This window comes from Sceloporus occidentalis, unplaced genomic scaffold (genome assembly GCF_023333645.1).
Source record: "Sceloporus occidentalis isolate IW3139 unplaced genomic scaffold, rSceOcc1.0.p SCAF_2, whole genome shotgun sequence".
Lineage (NCBI taxonomy): Eukaryota > Metazoa > Chordata > Lepidosauria > Squamata > Phrynosomatidae > Sceloporus > Sceloporus occidentalis.
In genome coordinates, this window is record NW_028316982.1 from 103,105,844 (window position 1) to 103,128,678 (window position 22,835).

The 22,835-nt window shown below is 41.0% G+C and overlaps 1 protein-coding gene and 1 non-coding gene across 7 annotated transcripts in view; both read right to left on the reverse strand.

Moving 5' to 3' along the window:
* MYPN (myopalladin) overlaps positions 1-22,835 on the reverse strand; it is a 112,391-nt gene that overhangs the window by 27,626 nt on the left and 61,930 nt on the right. For all 6 annotated transcript variants that reach the window (XM_089510504.1, XM_089510505.1, XM_089510506.1 and 3 more), the window contains 7 exons: positions 21,426-21,497; positions 20,441-20,582; positions 18,611-18,634; positions 14,687-14,803; positions 11,878-12,247; positions 10,170-10,784; positions 5,421-5,565 (listed from right to left, as the gene is read on the reverse strand). In XM_089510504.1, the coding sequence (XP_089366630.1) occupies positions 5,421-5,565; positions 10,170-10,784; positions 11,878-12,247; positions 14,687-14,803; positions 18,611-18,634; positions 20,441-20,582; positions 21,426-21,497 (1,485 nt within the window). The remainder of the gene's footprint in view (positions 1-5,420; positions 5,566-10,169; positions 10,785-11,877; positions 12,248-14,686; positions 14,804-18,610; positions 18,635-20,440; positions 20,583-21,425; positions 21,498-22,835) is intronic.
* LOC149318810 (U6 spliceosomal RNA) lies at positions 20,886-20,992 on the reverse strand. Its single transcript, XR_016280343.1, has one exon. It is a non-coding gene; the product is annotated as a U6 spliceosomal RNA (small nuclear RNA).

Here is a 22,835-nt window from a genome sequence, read left to right on the forward strand (position 1 = left end):
TAAATAACTTAGGGGCTAAATAGACCAGCATAAAACGCTGGCATCAGTGTAGAGTGGGGGTGTGGTAACCGCATGCCCAATGCCCCTGCTCCCCCCCCCCCCCCGATGCTGGCATCACGCTATTTCTTTGGCACAGCATTTAGAAATGCAGAAAAGCTGCCACCATGGAGTAGCATTTTGCCGACTCTTTTAGGATTGGCAAAGTGCTGGATTGGGCCCATGGCGTGCGGCTGCTGTAGCCCCAATTCAGTACTGAAAGGGGTAGTGTCAAGCCGCTGCTTCGGGGCCATCTGTTTTGCCCCTTAGTTAGTTAAAATAAATTTATCGCTTTTTAAAAAAAATCTATTTTAGCTTCTTATATTGTTTAATATACTTTTGGCTTGTTTAACTATTGTAAGCCGAGTGTATGCACATTTGGAATAAATAAATTAGGCTCAAAAGCTTTTACTTAAAAAAACCTAGTTTTTACATGGTGCTGGAATGAAGCTCAAATGCAGTGCCAAATGAACTCTAGGGTGGTATAGATGAGAAGGCTCTCTCCCATGTCTTCATACAGTGCACTGCTTGTATCAGCGAAGCACAAAGGAAGTAAGCATGCCAGGGTTCAAGACATGAGTAACATGACATCTAATTTGGTCCTTAAAACAGTCTTCATTGCCAGGTGGAGTTCCTTATAGTTCAAATTCTCATCCTATAGAATATCTTGCAGCCCTTGTATATCCCTTCTTCCCCTTTCCACATTAACTCCTTCAAAGTCTCCAGCCTTTTGTTAGCTTTCTCACATGGATTTGTTGCCAAAACCAAGATGGTAAAGGAACACCATTCACTCAATTTTGGTTCATCTGGCCTAAATACTATAATTTAACATTTTGTCTCTGTGTCCTTTTTAAAAACAACCTGTCTAGATACTTTTCCAAACCATGTAATTTTTCCAAACCATTAGTCCCTTTAACTGACTAATGTTTCAAACCTATGCAAAAACATTGGACCATTCCCTTTGACCTATGGCTTTTTTCCCCATGCTAACCAAGTGATTTGTCATTCATCTGTTACGTTGATTGTTAATTAAATGGTACTAATAATTCCTATGACAATAGGCAAACCCTAAAGATGATTCATCAGTACAGAAAGCTGACACCAACCTGTGAGTTCACTCATCTTTAGGAACTTTGAAAAATAAATCTTTTCAAATAAACATTGAGATAAATTTTTTTCCTGATGAATTGTCTGATGCAGCCCCTCCTGCTGTCAAAGTGATAAGACTGGCAAAAGACAAATCAGTTTCAGTGCAAATGCTTTGCAGTCATCAGCAGCTTAGCAGAACACATCCTTCCCAACGGAAGGGAATTCCATTATGCAGGATGTTCTTGGTTCCACCTGCCCTCAGAAGAGAAATCAATGTCCTATTAGGACTGAAGCCAGAAGAAAGAGCTGGTGCTGCAAGCTCCTTCATGGTTTTCAACTCTGGTTATGCATGTGCCTTTCTGGAAAGCAGAGATGTTTTACAAGGGAGGGAAGTGGTTTTGCTCAGTTGTAAGAACAGTGTGTAGCGGTGTGTCCCAATCAACCCAGTATAAAGACATGTATAGGATAAAGTTGCAGAAGTGTCTCAAAAAATGGCTCTGTCTCAAGAAATGGCCTGCCAGCCATGCTTCCTCTCAGGTATATTTTATGCCATTTCCTACTCCCCCCTTTTTGTTATTTTCTTCACCAGTAGCATGTTTGCCTGTGTATGCACAGTCCTCATGATAGCAGTCCCCTCAGTCGCTAGTTCCCATTCCAACTAGCTTGCTGATGACTATTCTTGAAAATATATAGCATCGTCCCTTGACATTTGTGGCTTTGACACTCACAGTCTTTATTATTTGTGAGGTCAAGGCTGCCTCCTCCTCCTTCCTCCTGAGCCTTTCCCCTTGGGAAAAAAACACCTAGGAGGGAAGGAGCAGCCAAGAAGGCTGCATGCACCAACCCACCACTTTCCTGGCTGGATAGCTGCCTTTCCCCAGGCAGCTATCTGTCCTGGAAAGGGGAGGAGGATCAACCCCCATGCCGCATTCCAGGATGGATAGTTGCATGAGGAAAGGAAAATATCTGCCTGGGAAAGGGGTGGGGAGCCAGTTAAAGGGACAGGAGGGCAGGGGAAGAAGAGGACTGCGCATATGCTCCTGCTCCTCTTTCCCCGCCCTTTAACTGGCTTCCTGGGGGGAGAGGGAGTTATTCATGGTTTTTCCACATTCATGGGGGTCTTGCCCCCCAACCCCCGCAAATGTGGAGGGCGGACTGCATATAGATACAAAGAACAAGGAAAATATTTTGATGAAACAAATGACGATAAGATCTAATTGATCAGCATAGCAGTTAAAATGAGTAAAAACAGACATTTCATATCATGCAATTCTATCCCTGCTTATGCAGAAATAGGTCCCACTTTAGTCAGTGGGCCTACTAGGTAACCACGCACAAGAACATAGCTTTAACGTTCTTGGGTCTACATTCAATCACACAGTGTATAAATAGCTCATAATATCAGCAGGTAGTTCTGCCACCACCACAGAGTCACTGTGGCTTCTGAGGAAGTTACCATGCCATTAATATAAAAGACCGCATGTGTTTCACAGTTACCTAAACTATTTATCGCACTGCTCCAACCAGTGCGAACTTGAGTATCCAGGGTTCATCTATAAAAAAGTATCACATGCCTGTGATTGCCTAGAAGAAATTCAACAGGTGACTCCATCAGAGAAAATGTCCCCAGAGCAATCAAGGAACCAGAGAGATTGTATAATTTTAGTTGTTGCCTCTAAGTAATCTATTTCCATACACACTGGTTTCCTTTTCCTTTTCTATACATTGACCATGGGGCAGGGAGATCATTTACATTCACTAGATGACAACTACCCCAAAATTGGTACAAGAAGCTCCCCAAACTTGCAGAGGGGAAAAACATTCTCTGTTATCTCCTCCCATGCATTCCCTTCTTGCCATTTCACAATTAGAACTGCTGCCAGCCTATTTCTAGGAACAAGGGCTAGTATTAATTTGGCCTGCCTCACCACATGTGGCCCTGGAATCTATTTTCAGCAACAAGTCCCAAATCTGGGGCAAGTGAAATAATATTTAAAATAAACATTTTAAAAAATAATTAATGAAAATATAATTTGTGCAGAACCCATTTATCACTGAGTAATCAGTATAACTAACTTACTCTCCAAATGAGTAAGTTACATACCATTCAACTGTCTTGTTTTAAGTAGGACTATAATGTATTTCCACAGCTCTTTCCTGAGAGGAAAATCTCAGCCTCCAAACTTTCTGATATTCTCTCCTTTGGAAAACAGTTTTGGAAAGTTACCAAGTATGTGTATGGACTAACAGACTACGTACCATTCTAACCTGGATAGTTCATTACGTTTAGCAGAAATCAGCATAATTTGAAATCTGTCTGACAAGCTTCGATGCTCCGCTGTGTAGGTGTAACAGTTACTCGCAAAGGCATGCTGATCACTTAAGAAAGTTCACATCCCAAAGATCTAAGAAGGAATCCAGTACCTATAATAAGGAAATATGGTCTTGAAACCTTACCCTGTAGTGGGGAACCTGTGGCTCTCTGGATATTTACTACAACTCTCTTTATCCCTAAACACTGGCCATGCTGGCTGAGATGTGGGAATCCAACAATATCCATGGAGCCACAGATTACTCATCTTTGTCCTACCACCTTATCAATGGAAATCTTAGCTCACATTCCAAGAAATGCCCTCACACCTCCCAGCCAAGCTCCATTAAGAACTACAGTACTGGTAGAAAATTATATTTTTTAAATTTAAAAATCCAGAAGATGTTATATGTGCAAGGTACCAATGTCTGCACTCAGATGCTATTGAAGACGATACATAGCCCTGGCCATGCCCTGACCCTTATCACTAAATCTTGCCAAGTAAATATTTCATTACACAACACTACTGAAAGCTGGGGAGGGGACTCTTTATTAGTCCCTTTTCTGTGATCTTTGTAAAACATTGGCCTGGTACCGATGGGCCTTTTATGACGTCCTCATCACGTGCTAGGGTTGCCTGGGGGCGGAGCGCCCATGTCCCACAACTCTCGCATGTGATGAGGACGTAACAATGGTGGCGCCCTGTATACATGGTGCCGCCATTGTTATGTAAGCGCCACATAACACTTACGTACCTAGTGCACCAGTGGCGCACTCTTTACACTGTCGCCGCAGGGTAAAAAGAACCTGCTTTTCACAGGTTCTTTTTCCTCCACAGGGAAGCCGCATGGTTTGGTGGCTGCAGCTTCCCTGCAGAAGAAAAACAGGTGCCAGCAGGCCTCCCTTTTTGGGAGGTCTGTATTGCGCCATTGTTGCTATTGAGAAATAAAATATGATTGAATAAAGGCAACCCTGGAACTTTATGCAGGCCCAGTACTATCTTAGAAGGGGCTCTGGGCAAGGTGTCTTCTGCTTCCCATGCACCCTACAATATGATGATACCACCTCCAATGTGTTTTCCAAGCAGTAGGGAGTAACAGCATGGACAGCATTTAGTCCCGTGCTGAAAAGAGAAGTACCAAATAAAGAAACTATAGCAAATCTTGTCCAGGAGCCCAGAGATGGGGAAATAAAGATGGCAGGCACAGCTTTGTCTGATATACAGTACTTATTCATTTTCACAGTGCCAGGCTGAACACTGCCATTTAAAAAATATTATTATTATTAAAAAGCAGAGGAAAAAATTTGTAGCAGGCCCTCTGGGATATGCCTATGCATTCTTCAGAGTTTGCCTCACCATTCTAGGTGCTGTTGCCAGGACTACATATATACAAGAGAATCTGATCAGCAACAACCCTGCTAAATGTAATAGCATCTTGATCCTAAAATGTTATACGAGAGCAGTGTATGTGCTCATAAAACCAATGAAATAATGTATTACACAATAACCTTGACACAATGCCATGTTTAATGACCTTTTGCAGGTGTAGCATATCTGAGAATCCTACCCTAAGCACTGGCAAAGGAAGGCTTAGGACTTTATCACATGGGGAAAATCGGGGTCTTAAACAGTGATTATTCCATGAAAATTGCACAATCACGATCAACATTTTCACACACATTGCGATTAAAGAGCCATTATCCCGGGAATAAACAGGCAATAAACAGCAACAAATCATTCACGGGATTTCTCTACGAATGATTTGTTGCTGTTATTGCCTGCTTATTCCTGGGATAATGACTCTTTAATTGTGACATCATGTGAAAATCTTAAACATGATTGCATGATTTTCACGGGATAATCGCTGTTTAAACCCCCAATTTTCCCTGTGTGATAAAGTCCATGTACTAAACAACTTGTAATAGCACCAAGATGTTCTAAGAGGAACATGCCTACTACCAGTTTTAATAGCAGCACTTTTACCTGCTGGCTTTGTGGAAATATATCATCCCGTAAGTGCAGTCTTTTCTCCAAATCTTTTACAACAGCCGCTTTGTGATCTCTAATCGAATCCTCTGTTGCCAACTGGGAGATCCTGGGATTTTTCTTCACTGTTCCCTGACTTCCTCTAGAAAACAAAATGTTGCTTTAATTTATTTATTATCACTTTTATCACTATATTTTCTCAACACTGATGATGATGATGATGACGACAACTATCGTTTTTATGAGTATTATTATTACCATAATAATCACTGCTGCATTTCTCAACTAAAAAGCAGTAAAGAAGATTACAAACTTCTGTTTAAAATGATTGTACAAAAGGTAAAATCTAAGTCTGTTAAAGAATAATACTGTATAAGCCAAATGCCTTAAAGTTATAAGGCCTTGACATCAGCATGCACTATGATAGGGAGAGTTCCTTGTCCTCCATAAAGAAGCAAAGCTTGTGAAATAATAAAAAGCTGCTCTATAGACCACAACAATCACATTTTCACATAGTAAGGCAGCCTCTAAAATTGGAGTGAGCAACTTCTAGAGATCTGCATACAACTCCTCCTGGACCTCAGAGGGCTGCACCCACCACAGCTCCCTAACATCTCATTTTTTACATTTAGACTTTAAAAGGTCCCTCACACCCTATATGGCAGTGATGAAGAAAGTACAACCTGTGGGCCATATGGAACCCTAGGGATGTCTTTGTGCCCCTGGACTTTCATCCCATACTTATTTATTTATTTGCTGCAAAATTCTTCTAATCCCTCTAGTTTGTGTAATGCAATTTTAGCATGTCCCTTTCTCCAGAATGTTTTAGGCCCAGAAGAGGTCTCTTTTCTGAAAGGAAATGACTCAAGTGTTGGTTGTTTTGGGGTTTGGGGCAAAAATCTCAATTTTTTCAGGGGTGAAGTGGATGTTCTTTTCAGCGCAGCTCTTAACACCAGCAGCTGTCCACTTCTGCTCCAGGGAGCATGGGCAATTGTGGCACTTTTTCAGAGACCCTTTCTAGGAGCCCTGGTGGCACAGTGGTTAAATGCCTGTACTGCAGCCACTCACTCAAAACCATAAGGTTATGAGTTCAAGACCAGCAAAAGGGCTCGAGCTTGACTCAGGCTTGCATCCTTCCGAGGTTGTTAAAATGAGTACCCAGATTGTTGGGGGCAAATTAGCTTACAGCTGTAAACCGCTTAGAGACTGTTTAGGTGGTATGAAGCAGTATATAAATGAAGTTTGTTTGTTTTTGTTTCTGGTTTTAAATAGAGCATACCCAGGACTTAACAGCTCATGGCGGGAACATAGGAAAATTGTATTCCATGTGGAGATTTTTTATGTTAGAAAGGAGGCTGTCAAGGGGTAGCTTACTTGGGGACACATGTGCTCTGCGGGCCACTCTTTGGCCATTCGAGAGTCAAGGATAACAATAGGGCTTAGAAGATGCTTTGATGAGAAAACAATCAATGTCATCAGTTGTGTAAATTTATCCCATTTATACATCAATATACATATTTAATTCTTCCCAAACTTTTGGATAATGCCTCCAACTTTTCTTGATTTACTTTTAGACTCTTCCTTTGATGGCAACTTCTGAATAATGGTTAAAACCAGCAATGACAACTTTAGGATTTAGGGCCAAAATAGACAGCTGCCCCTTTGAGTGCTGGATTGGAGCCATGGCATCCGCACGCTGCTGCCCCAATCCAGTTATTTGCCAGCTCAAAAAGAGGCAGCAAAATGCCGCTCCTTTTTGAGCTGGCAAAAGGGCACCTTTTCAGCCACCGCTACAGGTTTGCGGTGCTCCTGAGGCATGCAGTGTATAAACGCTACACTGCTGGAGGGAGCAACAATGCTGTCCACCATCTGGTTGGGCGGGTAGTGTGATGCTGGCTAGGGGGTGTTGTTGAGGTGTGCATCATCTAAACGCCATACCCCCATGCTGCCCCCACTGTTTGGGACTTTAATTAGTTTAGTTAACTTATTAGCTTAATTTAGTTAACTTAGGCAGGGTACAGACCACCCAAAAAGGGCAGTCTGCCCGCGCTTTATTTTGCTCTGCGAGGAAGCCACAACGGACAAACTGCATAGTTCCCTCGCAGAGCAAAAAGAACCTGCAAAAAGCGGGTTCTTTTTGCGGTGCCATAATGATGCCACAGTGCGCCAAAATGGCGGTGCCCATCTGTACAGGGTGCTGCCGTTTTGACGCCCTCGTCACGTGCTAGAGGTGAGGCACGTATGGGCGGTGCGAACTTGGCCAATCCCTAGCACGTGATGAGGGCGCACTATAGGCCTATCTGGATTGGGCCTTAACTAGATACAGATAATCCTAATAACACCCATCCCCAAAGCTCTGAAAGATATCTACCACTGATAAATGACACCAGTGAAAATGCTGAACTCTACAACATAACGTATACTAATCTCCCGCTACCTGTTGTCCTCCCAGATATACTGAACTATAACACCTCTCTTCTCCAGTAAGAGGCTGATGGGAAATGTAATCCAACACATTCCAAGAGCACCAAATTAGGGGATTTTCACATACCATTTCTCATCATGGGACTAATATGGCTTTTCCAGTAGCAATCCTCCACTGGCCTAGCCCCCACCCCCTAGAAAAAAGGCACAGAGGACCAACTCGTTACCTCTGTGTCTGAATGGACAAAAAGGAACAGAACCCGTAAAGAGCGAGGTCTAAAACTAATTATTAGTTGCAGATAGAGTAGACTTACTGAATCAAAACAACTTATTTAAGTATTTTTACTGCATTACTATTGATGCAATGGCTTTACTCCAGTTGGGACTAGCAAATCTGTTTAGGCCCAAGCACACATCCACCTGATGTTGTGAAGGATCCAGGAGAATAGTGTAGACCAGGGGTTCTCATACTTTGGTCCACCAGATATTTGGGACTTCAGCTTTCAGAGTTCCTGACCATTGGCAATGGAGTTTAAGTCCAATACTTCTAGAAGACCAAAGATTGAGAAGCCTTCAGACCACAGTGTCAAAAACAGCTGAAAGGCCCACAAAGATCAGCACAGGAGGGAAGTACTTCTTTTCATGAGTTCCATTTTTACAATCTCAGTAGCCAGTGGATCAGATTGAGATCAAAGTGTTACAGAGGCATTAAAAGGTAAATTTTAAAAGGTGATAAAAAATAAAATAAAATAAAATAATAAATCTGTAGCTGTCAGAGAACAAAAAGGTAATGGATGTCCACCTCTTAAACAGGAATATGCCCAGACTAACAAGGTATTATTTCATTTGAAAGAGCTATGTGGAATTCACAACTTTAAAGTAAACAAACAGCATTCTTATAGAATGAACATGGATGCATAGTCAAAAGATCCTCCAGTTTCCTATTATATTTTTGAAGAGGACTAAAGGTTATGTTCTGAGATGTGGTAGAACAATTTTGAATACAGTCATCCCTTCATATTTGTGGCTTTGACCTTTGCAGATTTGATTAATATGTTCTCTTTAGGAATTTCTAGATCCTCCACCATGACTTTAGAATCCTTTTGCATCTGCTAGACCCAACACTGGATGACCTAAGGATTTTTAAAGAGAACACTTTTCTAGGCATTTGTAGGTCCTCCAGTGCAATTCTACAGTCAACATCCAGCAGATGTTCACCACAGATCTGCGCTGGAGGACCTAGAGATTCTTAGGGAGGTGTTCTCTCAGTTAAAATAAAAGTTGGGTTTTTAGAAAAGTTCTCCCACTTTCTCAGGGCTCATTGCCCCTAATCCCAGTGAATATGGAAGGCCACTGTAAGTAACATTATAAATTAAATTATGTTATGTGATATTTCACATAGGCTTCCAGACAGCTTCAGGGAGCCACTGAGGAATCATCACACATTCATAATCCAAGATGAGTTAAACGAATTCGAAACACCAGATTTCATAATCCCTATTCAACAGGTGGTTTCTGTGAACAAACCTTCTCGTATGTGACCGCTTGTGCAAAATATTTTGCTGCCTGAACAACAAATGCTACCCCTGGCCCCATCCATATTAAGGCACATAACAGTACCCAAAGGCAATGGGATGTAATAGTTTGAGTACTGGACTATGACTTGGGAGACCAAGGTTCAAATCCCTGTTGGGCCATAGAAATCTATTGAGTGACCTTAGGCGAGTCACATTCTCTCAGCCTCAGAAGAGGTCAAAGGCAAATCACCTTTGAACAAGTCTTGCCAAGAATATCCTGTGCTAGGTTTGCCTTAGGGTAGGCATAAGTTGAAAACAACTTGAAGGCACACAACAAAACTAACAAAAGCCAAAATATTTTGGCAATTGAGGTAGAAAATGCCCATAGTTACTTCTCCTCTACTTCGCAGTAAAAATACAGTAAGAAGGAAATATATAATGAACAATTTGCTGCCTTTTCATGAAACCTGACATCCCCTGTTTGGGGCAGAAGCCTCAGCCTGCCTAATAGCAAGCCTGGCCCTATTTATGAAGTTGAAGGCTTTCATGGCTGGCGTCCATAGTTTTCTGTGTAAATCACTTCCTCCCAACCAATGGTCACACAAGTATATACCCCACATACTCCCATGCCACCACCCTCTGAAGATGCCAGCCACAGATGCAGGTGAAACATCAGGAATAAATTATTCCAGAACATGGCCACATACCCTGCCTGGAAAACCCACAAAAAACCTCTGGCCCTATTTGATTCTTCCACAATAACTCACTCATATTGATCTGAACATGCAGCATTTAAGTCACTTACACAGCTGGTGCACTTTTAGGTAGACCCATGGCATTCGTTGGGGGTGTGGAAGGAAGTGAAGGAAGGACAGCACTGAGGAAGGCTACTGGGTTCTGAATCCGACCAGTTGGAGACAGAGGTGTAGGAGGCACATTTTGGGGATGGAATTGAGTCATGCTGGAAACAGAAAGCAACAGTGGTGGCAACACAGGTTCTTTGGGACTTGCAAGAGGCTGCTCAGTTTGGATCACCAGCCCTCCTGGAGACATTGTCTGGGATGGTGGAGGAGATCCTAAGAAGTTTTCCTTGTTGGTTGTCCTCTGGGTTCCTTGAGGTACATTAGCGAAAGAAGGCATTGGGGAGCTAGAAGGGGAGCTGACTGCTGCAAGGGCATTCTGAGATGTCAGGAATTGTTTAGGCCGGGTGTAATTGAATGTCTGTGTCGGAAGAGCTTTGTTCTGCTTGTATGTTGTTGATGAAGGTGGTGGTGGCTGCTGCTGTTGGTTAGGCAAAGTAGAAGAGTTCATTGTGGCAAAACTGAATGATGTCTCTCGTGGAGGTGGGGGAGATGGCTGCTGAATTTGCTGCTGCTCCAGCATGACCTGGTTGTGCAGCTGTTTTAGCTGGGTAGGATCCCTGTACACAAAAAAATAAAATATGGGCCAGAAGGGAATAATCAAAGAGATTGCAGGGACTGCTTCTGAAACCAGATCAAGATTATGAGTTGCCAAATAACACTGGGGCAGGTAACCTCTGGGGGTCAACGGGCTCCCACTAGAGGCTGTCACACTGTTGGCGATGACTCACGATATTGGTGTTACCATTACTAGTTGAGGAGGCTCAACACATTGGGTTGGATTATTTATGTACAAGTAACTTTTCTGTTGGTCTTTGCTCTGCTGTTCTGTGCTGTATGTGCAAAGGGAAACAGGATTCTATGGAACAAGGATGCAAGGCTGACCCAAAATGTTTAGCTGCCTATGGTGAAGGATAAGATGGTACCTCTCTCCATTTCATGTACAACATCTGATGAGACTATCAGTTGAATCTTACTCCAGTACTATCAATAGGCAGTGTCCTCCACTGCACATAAAGGCAGATTAAGGGATGCAGAGAAGCCTGTTTGTCACACATACTTTTTTGCTCACCATCCAATATCTGCTTCCTTGTGCTGCTTAATTGTAAGCTTAGTCTTATAAAGATGAATAGCTTGGCCTTCTATTTCTATAAAGAAAATGGTCATACAACTGGGGAGGAGAGTGGCTGGGCTGCTTCTTTAGAAGGAAAATTCCTAATGGCCCAGGGCTTTCCTATACCAGGCAATATGCCTGACTCTTACTTTTCAAGACAATACAACAGTATATTCAGCAATTCAAAATACAGTATTTTTATATCTATGTAAAATATTGCATTTTGTAAATGTTTAATTAAGCATTAGAGAGTCAGTATAGTGTAATGGTTTGAGAGCTGCATCAGGAAACTAGGATTGAATTCCTAGTCAACCATGGGTGACTTTGAGGAAGTCACTTGGTGACTCTAGGGAAGCTGCAGTCTGCCAAACTAAGAAGAAGGTAATGGCAAACCTCCTGTGAATAAATTTTATCAAGAAAATCTTATGACAGTGTTGTTGTAAGTTAAACTTGAAGGCATGTAAAAACAACAAATCAAACATTAAAATGGAATACAGTTGCTGACATTGCTAAAACTTTACAAACGTCTTCTTACTCACAGCTTTGGTTTAGCCAGCACAGGAGGTGGCTCCTTTGAAGGGGAAGTTGGCTCTTGAATTTTAAATATCTGTCCATTCATCTTGTCTGGGAAGCTGTTTGGTCTGATTTGATTTCCAGGCCCTCTGCCACCTTCTGATGATGCTTCACTTCCTTTATCATCTTCTGGTAATTTAAAGTGCACATGAAGACCAGCCTTTGAACTTGACCGCGGTTCATTGTGATTAATAAGAACTCCTTCCAATTTAGGTTTTGGTGGTTGATCCACCAATGGGAGGGAAGGGACAAGTGATGGAGGTGGCTGCTCAGTAGCAACTAAACTGATGGAACTTACACTGTGAAGAGCAGCATTATTGTTCTGATCCTCAGGTCCTGGAATAGCAAACATTATATTGTTTTATTACAGACACCACTGGCAACTCCAAAAAAAAAAAAAAAAATTTATAGAGAGGGGAGGCACAGAAGGGGCAGCATACATTTTTGGGGAAACAAATCTTTGTCTAACAAGTTTGATATCTGAAATAAAAAAATACTGGGAAACGGAGGACAAACTACTGGTTGTTTCCCCTCAATTTCCCTTTGGTACAACCTATAATCCAAACAAATTAAACTGAACTACAAAGCCATCTTAAATGTACTGCTCAGGAAACATGAAATGCTCTAAGGCTTGAACCTGGAGTAAAGATGTCTTGTTTGGCGGGTATGACTGATTAGAATCAGCTATAGCTGTCTGACCTTCAAGTTATCCCACAAGCTTCATTCTAAATATGTAGAGAGGTCATATTGTAGGGGGAGCGAGGTTTGCAGATTTTTGAAACTTTGGAGAGGGGAGGGATGCTTATTAAAATAAATAAATAAATAAATAAATAAATAAATAAATAAATAAATAAAACCTGTCAGTAGTACTATAATTGGAGTCGCCAAGAAGCACTGTAGCTTGTGCTGGCCAGGGTAATTATTTTGCCATACTTTGCAGTGCAGCATGTCATTTTATCAAAACACTTCTGGAAAAAATTGGGTCAAAGCTGTTCATACCTGAGGGGCCAGTTTTTTCAGGTGATTCAACTGACCCCAGACATGCTCTGGAGCACCCTTAGAATGCACAATTTGGGGGACTTATATTTACCAAGATGGAATAGAAGACAAGATTACGATGGATCCCAGCCATCAGTGGAGTTCCTTTCCTTTGGCAGAAGGGTTGCTTTATTCCTTCCTAAAGGCCTGAACAGACAGGCCAAAATAAAGCTGGTTCAGGTCACTTTGGAGGTATGCTGTTTAAATGATGCATGTGTCCATCTCCAAAGTGACCTGAAGCAGCTTTATTTTGGCCTGTCTGTTTGGGCCCAAAAATAGCTGAGTGGGGTTAGGATCCCTCTACAGGATACTAACTTAAATAAGATTGGTATCTTGGGCCCCATACAGACAGGCCAAAATAAAGCTGCTTTGCGTCACTTTGGAAGTATTCTGTTTAAATGCTGCATGCGTCTTAAGAGTCTGGAATCCACACCAAAGCCACGATCCAATCCTAAGGACTGGAGCACAGCTTTGGCTCAGCTTCTGGACACTTAGGACACATGCATCATTTAAACAGAGTACCTCCAAAATGACCTGAAGCAGTTTTATTTTGGCCTGTCTGTATGGGGCCTTGGAGACAATTCTACAGGATTTTGCCTGTATCAGTAAACTATTAATCCATTCAGTTTCATTTATATGCTGCCTTTTTCTTGGTTTGGGACCAAGTAGCTCATAAAGCTTAAACAAGATCAGCTAAACACCTGATAACAACATTTAAAACACAATTAAAAACTAAAATATTTAAAACAGAATTTTGAACAGGCACACACATTCAAAAACAGCAGTTAAAAATAAAATACATACACACATCCCACAAAGAGGTTCCCTGGAAGAATTTAGGAGATTATCACACTGTCAATACCAATGAGAATAACCTGCGGTTCAACCGATAGACAGGATCATGGAAGCATTTCAATATAGCATTGTATAATATTGCACTTTATTTGCAATTTTACAAAATCAACCTTTTACAATATTGCAATCTACTTACTGCACTTATGCATTAGCTCTGCCCCACCTCCTGTTGCCTATATGATGCACAAGTGCAGTAGTTGTTTTTTTTTTTTTAAAAAAACCTTTTTAAACTTCTGGAATTCCATCCACATGAACAACAGAGGATGAGAAATTGAGGAATATTGATTGAACAAATTTGCACAATCACACAAGTTTGTTTTTTAAATCCGTTTAAAAAAATATATTACTGGGAAAGAGATAACTTGCAAAGTTACTGCTGTAAGCCATCTTTTGTTCTATCCAGGTACCAGAAATGGAATGATTTCACCTAGGTTGGGAAGGACACCGAAAGAGAGAGAAATCCACGCCCACTAGGACCATATGGTCACTGTTATATCATGACTGCAATGCGCTGAATGATTGCATTAGGAACTGTTACTAGAAAAGCTGCGATATTGCACTAATTCACAGGTTCTTTCCATGAATGAAAAGATCTGCTAGGCAAACAGGGGAACTACAGCTTGACTACAGGACAGGCACTATGTCGTATGATAAAAAAAATTACAGCATTGGATTTCATACAGTTTATTTCTGCAATAAAACCTGGTGTGATAATCTCCAAACAGAAAAGGCCTGTTTTTTTTTAATTCAAGGTGGAATTAATACATTTGCAAAATGTTCTCAAATGCTTAATCTAAAATGTTTTGCATGTTATCTGATGCTGAGATTACACATTGATGTGTCCCAAATAATTTTACAGGAGTTATTAAAATAATCACTTGCCCTTTACAGCTAGATGAGCTGAACTGGAGACTGTTCCATATTTATTGCTTGCAGTACATGTGAAACTCCCAGAATCTTCAGAAAATACCTCAGCGATGACCAACGTGCAAATTTCCTCTAAAATCAACAACAAATTAGAGCACATTTCCTCTCAAATCAAGTGTGACATATCCATTCAACTATAAATACCCTAAAGGTGCTTGATCCTATCTAATCTTGAATGCTAACAAGTCTCAGCTCTCGTTAGTTCTTGGATGGGAGACTGCCAATGAATAACAGTTGCTGTGGTCTATATTTCAGAGGAAGGAAATGGCAGAACCACCTCAAAGTATTCTTCGCTAAAGAAAACTCTACAAAATTCATGAAGTTGCCCTGTGATGCCAAACCTATGGCATGTGTGCCAGAGATGGCACGCGGAGTCATTTTTCATGGCACATGGAGGGATTGTTCCTCTTCCTTCCCGGCATGCCTGTTCCTCCTCTTTCTCTGTCCTGTGCAGCTGAAGGCCCAGAAGGGTTCAGGTGGATGAGGAATAGATCACTGCCTGTTCCTCCTCTTCCCAGATCTTCAACTGCCCCCAGAGATGCAGCTGAGGCCTGGCAGGGTCTGGGTGGATAAGGAGAAACAGGTGTGTGCCTATTCCTCCTCTTCCTGGGTCTTCAGGTGCCACCAGAGATGTAGTTAAAGGGCTGGGAGGGCAGGGGGAAGAAATCCTGCCCCAGAAGTCCCACTAACAGATGGCAAAAATCTTGCCCCATTCCCCCCAAAAGTCCCGCCTCCTGCACCAGGTAACACCCAGGGGTAGAAGGCCTTTCAGTTTGGGTACTTGTTTCCTAAAAGGTTCGTCATCACTGCCCTAGCTCAACAGTTGACTTGAAGGCAAGTACACACATAATATGCTATAAAGTAAGTTTTGTCTCACAGACTCGCTCTCACCCTCTTCCCCTAAGTGTGTTTTACTTTGTTTGATTTAGAATTCCACATAGCTGACAACATTGCAGCACTTTCTTTATTGCATGACAGGAAAGTAGCAGACATGAAGAAAATGGTAAAACATTGGGAAGAGAATTATTATGCCCTTCAAAGCTGGCCCAGTCTCTTGTCAGTTAAGGGCCTAATTTAGATCACTCTTGAAAGCAGCAGAGCAGGTAGTTCAGGTCATGATCTATAAGGCCAGACCTACCAGAGTGAGACAGTTGCCTTAGGTGGCAGACCCTGGGAGATAGCAGCTAGGTATTAGAAAAGAGAGCTGTATGCCACACAGCCGGCTACAGTGGCTACCATCAAGTACAGTGCAAGATGCTTTCCTACTGATAGTCCTAATGCAAAAACATCCAAGTCCCAGTCCTATCCGCTTTTGTAAATGAAAAAGGAAGGGTGCTGTCTTGTTGTCCACTCTGGACAGCAGCATATCTAGGGTTGGCCTTGTTAACAAGGTAGGTTATGCACTACCAGAAAAGATGACAAAAGCTGAAGACAAATTGTACAGAGTTTTTTGTGGGTATTTCGGGCTATGTGGCCATGTTCTAGAAGAGTTTATTCCTGATGTTTCACCAGCATCTGTGGCTGGCATCTTCAGAGCCAGCCACAGATGTTGGCGAAACGTCAGGAATAAACTCTTCTAAAACATGGTCATATAGCCTGAAAAACCCACAAAAAACTATGGATGTCAGCGATGAAAGCCTTCGACTTCAAATTTGTACAGAATTTACAAGTGTCAACACCTGTATGTATAGATCCAAATTCTGTTGTTTGCTGTTGTGTGCCTCCAAGTCATTTCTGACTTATGACAACCCTAAGGCAAACTTATCATAAGGTTTTCTTGGCAAGTTTCTTCAAAGGGGTTTTGCCATTTTTGCCATCCTCTGAAGCTGAGACAGTGTGACTTGCCCAAGGTCACCCAGGGCTTTTCAGGCTCTAGCAGGGAATTGAACCATGGTCTCCAGAGTTGTAGCCCAATACTCAAACCACTACACCATGTGGGCTTTCATAGATGCAAATTTAAAATTTATCAATTGAATTCAAATTTCACCCTCTTAATGTACACTCCATCCAAGATCACTCAATTCAGTTCTTATTAAATGAATTTACACCACATTATCTAGATCTTGCTCCCAAATCAAGTTCCTTTCGATTAATTACTTCTGTTTAATTAAATCACCACATCATTCCTTCTCCCTCAACGAAATTAAACATATATAGGACATTCATTGGGTGGTGGTTGCAGAAGAGCAGGAAGGATTATGGCTTTGAAATAAGGTGGCCAGGATCTATTTGCTTGTCTTTTTGTAAAAATTAAGCCAGCTACAGACAAGCTGACACTGAACTTCTGCTGTCCTGCGCTAATCAGACCTCAGATTCCTCTTGAGTTGGGAAACAACATTGTTTTTATGTCCTTTACATTTTCTGGAAAAAGGCATGTCTTTCCTTACAATGGGAACAGAAATAAGACAGGAGTGTATCACATGGGAGGAATTTCTCTTAATTTCGAATGAAAAGAAAGTGGGGCCAGAACGCATTCACGTGAATTCACTCATTCAGTGAATTTACGTGAATTCGAATTGCGTTCGAACTGACTCCCCATTGCCCGAAAATAGCTTGCCATTGCCCAAAATTGCGTGTGATCACCTCTCACACAATAATGTGAAACCCCATGATTGCGTTTGGACTGACTTCCCATTGCCTGAAATTATGTGTGGTAGTCTATCACACAATAATGTTAAACCCCATGATTGCATTCGGATTGCCATTGGATTATACTTCCAATTTCTTTGTCTGATAAACTCCAAAGATACTATTTCTGATTCAAGACTTCTAAATATTTTGAAATTTCCACTGAAGAATTAGAGATGCACAAGCTATATTGTTTTGTCTGCTTTTTTAAAACAAAACAAAACCCAGCAACAATGTCTAAATATATAGGGGTGTAATCTAATACATGGTTAAACCCTTTTTAGATCCATAGATTTCAATCTGACCAGCTCCTCTGGACAGAAAATCTGAGTGCTTTCATTGGAAAGTAAAATGTCTGCTTTGAGGTGAGCGCTCTTAACATTCTTTGGCAGGTGGCACATCATCTGTCAGTTTTGGAGGAGTAGTATGTTTGTGACACTTCTATGAGGTGCTCTCTCACATAAAGTACAAACAAGTGTGCCTGCTTTCCTGAGTCCTCGCCCATCTCTCAGTCTGCAGAGAGAAATGGATCACTAGAACAGAGCACTGTATGGGGTTCTCTCACTCTGAGTCTTTTCATTCAGCCCTGACTGCAGATAGTTTGCTCTGGTCCTGAAGGCCCTAAAAATCTAGTAGAGTCAGAATTCACCTCTCTGGGTAGAACGCTCAGTGTGGCATTCTCCAGTTTCAGAGATGGAATGCCTACAGGGGTACTCTCATATTTCATGAGTAGGGTGGGAGCTGAGGGGTTAAGAGAGAAAAACTGGCATGGCCTGAGGAGTGACACAATAATCTCCAACTGGCAAGTTGGTTAAAAATAGCACAACATATCATCTGGAGTACATTTGGCCCCAAAGAAAATAAGGTCTTAATACTGATTATTTCATTCACTTCTGGCCTGGGAAAAGAATTCTCAGATCTGAAATATAGGGAATCTTAGAAATGAATGGAAGCTTAATCCTTCTTTACTCAGAGAAAACACTGGTGTTGTTAGGTTTCCTAAGTTTTAAGGTGCAATCTTGTACCTACTTGCCTGGGAGTAAATTCCCTTGAATTCAGCAGTGCTTTTTTGTGAGTAAAAATATGTAAGACTGCATTACATATTGCTAGCCATGGCACCTTCTGCACGTTTTTGGCAAATGAACCAGGACTCATAATGTTCCATATCATTCATTTGTGGTCACAATGGAGGATTTTGTGAGATGAAATAACTGATTGTTCACATGCATTAGAATAAAGGAATATGCCTACCTGGCTCAGACATAGAACGAGGTTCTAAAGGAAAGAAAGAGAAACATTACACAATTCAATATTTATTTCAATATACAGAGTGTTTTCCAAAGTCCTAGGAGGAAATTATGTATTTTGGGTATATATATATCAGCTAGTTTTTGTATATCAGAAATGAGAATTTGCTCTTCCAGTGTTCTGGACTATAACTCCAATAATTTTTTGCCCTGAATTGTACTGCCTGATGCTTCTGGGAACTAAAGTCTAAACCATCTGGAGAGCCCAAAATTTCCCAACTTTGCTTTATTAAAGCCAGGGTGTTTTTTTCCTTTGGATTCAGACAGACATTGAAAATAGCATAGTTAGGACTTATATTACAATTTTAATTGCAAAATACGGAACTCTTTAGAAGCAACTTGCAATAATGATCTCTGAATGGACTTGCCAGAATTCTGATATGTTGTCAAGATGATGTCAATTTCTGGTGGCCCTATGAATGAGAGCAATCTGAGAGCCCTGGTCAGCAACAGCCCTACTCAGGTCATGCATGCTCAGAGTTGTGGCTTCGTCTATTGAATCAGTCTGGAAAATCAGTTCTAAAACTTGCTCTAGTATCTATTTGGACTGGACTGCAATAACCCAGAAGTGTGTTGGAGCAGCTTAGAAATTGTACATATGTTATTCTAAATGTCATCCTGGGTCTATCCATGAGTGCATCCTGGGTGCATCTCCTATCTACATAGGTTAGTATATAGCCTTATGTGAATGGTATGAAGTTCAGGATTTAGAGTGCTAACCAGTCAAGGGCCAGCTGAGCAGACAGTGGACCATCTGAAGCTTCCCTGAAACTATATCCCACCTAGTTGGGGGATATTTGGAGTTGCCTAAGACTACCACACCTTGGGCTAACTTTGATCTGGCACTGTGGCTGCTTCTCTTAGAGAAATGTGGGATGGATCTGGTATAAACCAGTTCCTCAGTTGCCTGGCCCCTTCTCTGTCCCTCACTGGGTTCTTCTGCCAGCAGGCCTTAGCCAGCAGAACACTGTCAACAGATCTTTGAGATTCACCAGAATAAGAGAATCCTGCCAGCAGAAGAGTCTATGCATTACAATTGCACTTTCAGTCTCCTCTGTTTTGAGTACCAGCCTACCACAGGTGGTTCTACACATTGTATATGGTTCCACCATTGGTGGCTTGGCCTGTGCCGGCATGCAAATCCCATTAGAGCTCAGTGGTTTAAAAAAACAAAAACCCTGAGTTTTTCACAAGTCGCTATACTCTTTGCTTTACCTGCTATCATTTGTAATATGGCAGTAACAACACCTATACAATTTTCAAGGTTATTATAATAAAATACATAGTAAGCACTTTAAACACTTAAATGCACTCTAACAACACTATTACATATCATCAGAGTTTCTATTGCCATAAATTATATTGTGGACTGTGGCAAAAACTCTGTAGCTGAAAATATCCTTGAGCAAAATGGCTCACTGAATTTTGTTTACATTTATTTATTTACTTTATTTTTATTTACTACATTTACATCTTCTCTTTTCTCCAGTGACCTCAGAGTTATCTTTCCTTGGTCCTGGGTCTTCCCACATGTCAGTGGTCCTGTGAATCTGTTCTACATTTTAACCTGAACTTTAAGGGAGCTATCCAGGTGCAGAACTATCAAAAGACATGACCCCATAACATCAGCACCTTTGACAGCACTTATGAAGTTCAGAATAAAGTCTACAACAGATTCACTCCCCCACTGATGTGGAAATCACTGTAACTTTGCCACAACTCTCTGTTTCATTGACCATTCCAAATAAACCTTCATATTAGCTGTCAAACATACTTTTCTGTAATATTCGGAAGTCTGGAGAATCTTCTATTAACGTGCCTTCTCGGTACCACTCAACCTTTGGAGAAGGCGCTCCTTTTACACGGCATTCAAACACAACCAGCTGACCCTCAGAGGCAGATATGTTCTGTAACATCTAACATAGAGACAGACCATGGTGTTGTTTTAATATTTTTTTGGAATTAAAGCAGAGAATAATTGGGTTCAAAGTGTTGCTGATTTTTAAAAACAGAGCAGTGGATCCACTAAGATCACAAGATAGTCTGTATGTGACACTTTAAAAGACAAATACAATATTACAGTTTCAAATTAGAGGCATAAAATTTCTCCTACCAGCAGACCAACAAAAAAGCCAGCCATTTAATCAACAGATAATTAAAATATAAAGTTTAGAATCCTTGAACAAAATGAACATTTTAATTTGGCATTTCCTTTTTTAAAAAATATAGAATGCTTAACGAATTTGTGTGTCATCCTTGCGCAGGGGCCATGCTAATCTTCTCTGTATTGTTCCAATTTTAGTATATGTGCTGCCGAAGCGAGAACATTTCTCATTTCCATAGTGTTCAAGATTTGTGCTAATGGTATCTCCTTGGAAAGAAGACCCTCCTCTTCTAAATGAATGATGCATTTCTCCCACCAACTTGGCCAAGGACCACCTCTGATTTTTAAAAAGCTTTTATTGAATTAGGTTTAAAGTGCATGCAGGTTCTCTATACTACAGCCAAGAGATGCCTTTGAAGGATGCTACATTGGAACCTTTGTTTGTTCCCCAAAGCTAAAATATCCAAAGCTTTCAAAGAGGCCTGTTTGAAGATAGACAGATTCGTTCTAGACAAGTAACCTTCAAACACCAAGCTTAATGCTGTAATGTAATTTCTGATGAACTTAAGAGGATATTTTATGACTGGAAAAATATCCTGAATATAGTTACTATCCCAATGTTTCTGATTTTGAAAGGATAATATAAACAAATTACCTTAGTGAACACAGGAGCAGCTATTATGGGTCTTCCATCCAATCCTTGTAAATAATTAGTGGGACTTTGACTCTGGAAGTTAGAAAGCAAAAATTGAGGTACAGGCACATGATTGGTATCAGGGAAACAAAGTGCTAATTCTGATGTGACATTTCTGTTTCTTTAGAACAAGAACAATAGAAAAGATCTTCAGTCCTGGTAAGTAGATGGGAGACCGCCAATGAAAACCAGGTACTGTAGGCTATATTTCAGAGGAAGAAACTAGCAAAATTACCTCTGATGATTCCTTGCCTAACTAAAACTCTATGAAAATTTCATGGGATCACCATACGTCAGCATGTGACTTGAAGGCACATACATACAGACACAAAATACATTACATAGGAAAGCAAACTTTGCAGGAAAAAAAAATCAGCAGCCATTTTTTCTCAAGCTATTAAATCAGAATCAAGTCATGGTAAACTGCATTAATTCTGCAGTGAACTGCAGCCAGCCCTATGTGCTCCCCAAAGCACTATAGGGATTTCCCAATGTTAACGGCCATGGCTCAACGATATGGAATTCTGGGTTTGTAGTTGTGTGAAGTATTTAGCCTTCTCTGACAGAGAGTTCTAATGCTACAACAACCTGCAAATGACAGGATTCATTAGGATGGAGTTAAAGTGGTGTTAGGCTGCATTTAATTCTACAGTGTGGCAGCAGCCTTAGCAGAACAAGCAGCCTTTCCATATTATTACCTAAATAATAAAAAAAAATCTTAAAATCCTTAGTCCAAAATTACTAACTGCACCTATGTTTAACATTCCTAAAAGGAACATTCCTTCCAGGTGGCCATTGCAACTTCAAGGCTGCTAACTCACAGGAGTTTATCACGCGGGAGGAATTTCTCTTAATTTTGAATGAAAAGAAAGTGGGGCCAGAACGCATTTACGTGAATTTGCTAGTTCAGCGAATTTACGTGAATTTGAATTGCGTTCAAACTGACTTCTCATTGCCCGAAAATAGCTTGTCATTGCCCAAAATTGCATGTGATCACCTCTCACACAATAACGTGAAACCCCATGATTGCGTTCGGACTGACTTCCCATCGCCCAAAATTGCATGTGGTAATCTATCATGCAATAACGTTAAACCCCATGATTGCGTTCAGATTGCCATTGGATTATATTTCCAATTTCCCTTGTTTGATAAACTCCATAGAGAGATCTCTACCTCCACCCTCATGTATGAGCTTTCAAGTTATATTCTATGAGCACAAATATTCAGTAATTCAAAGAGATTGCAGCAATTGTCCAAGAATGCATAAAAAAAAACCTGAGCTACTTATGGGAGACATTTCACACTTTTTGGATATTTTAAGCCCATAAAAATTCATCATTTTCCATAGGTTGGCAGCAAATCTTGAAGTGG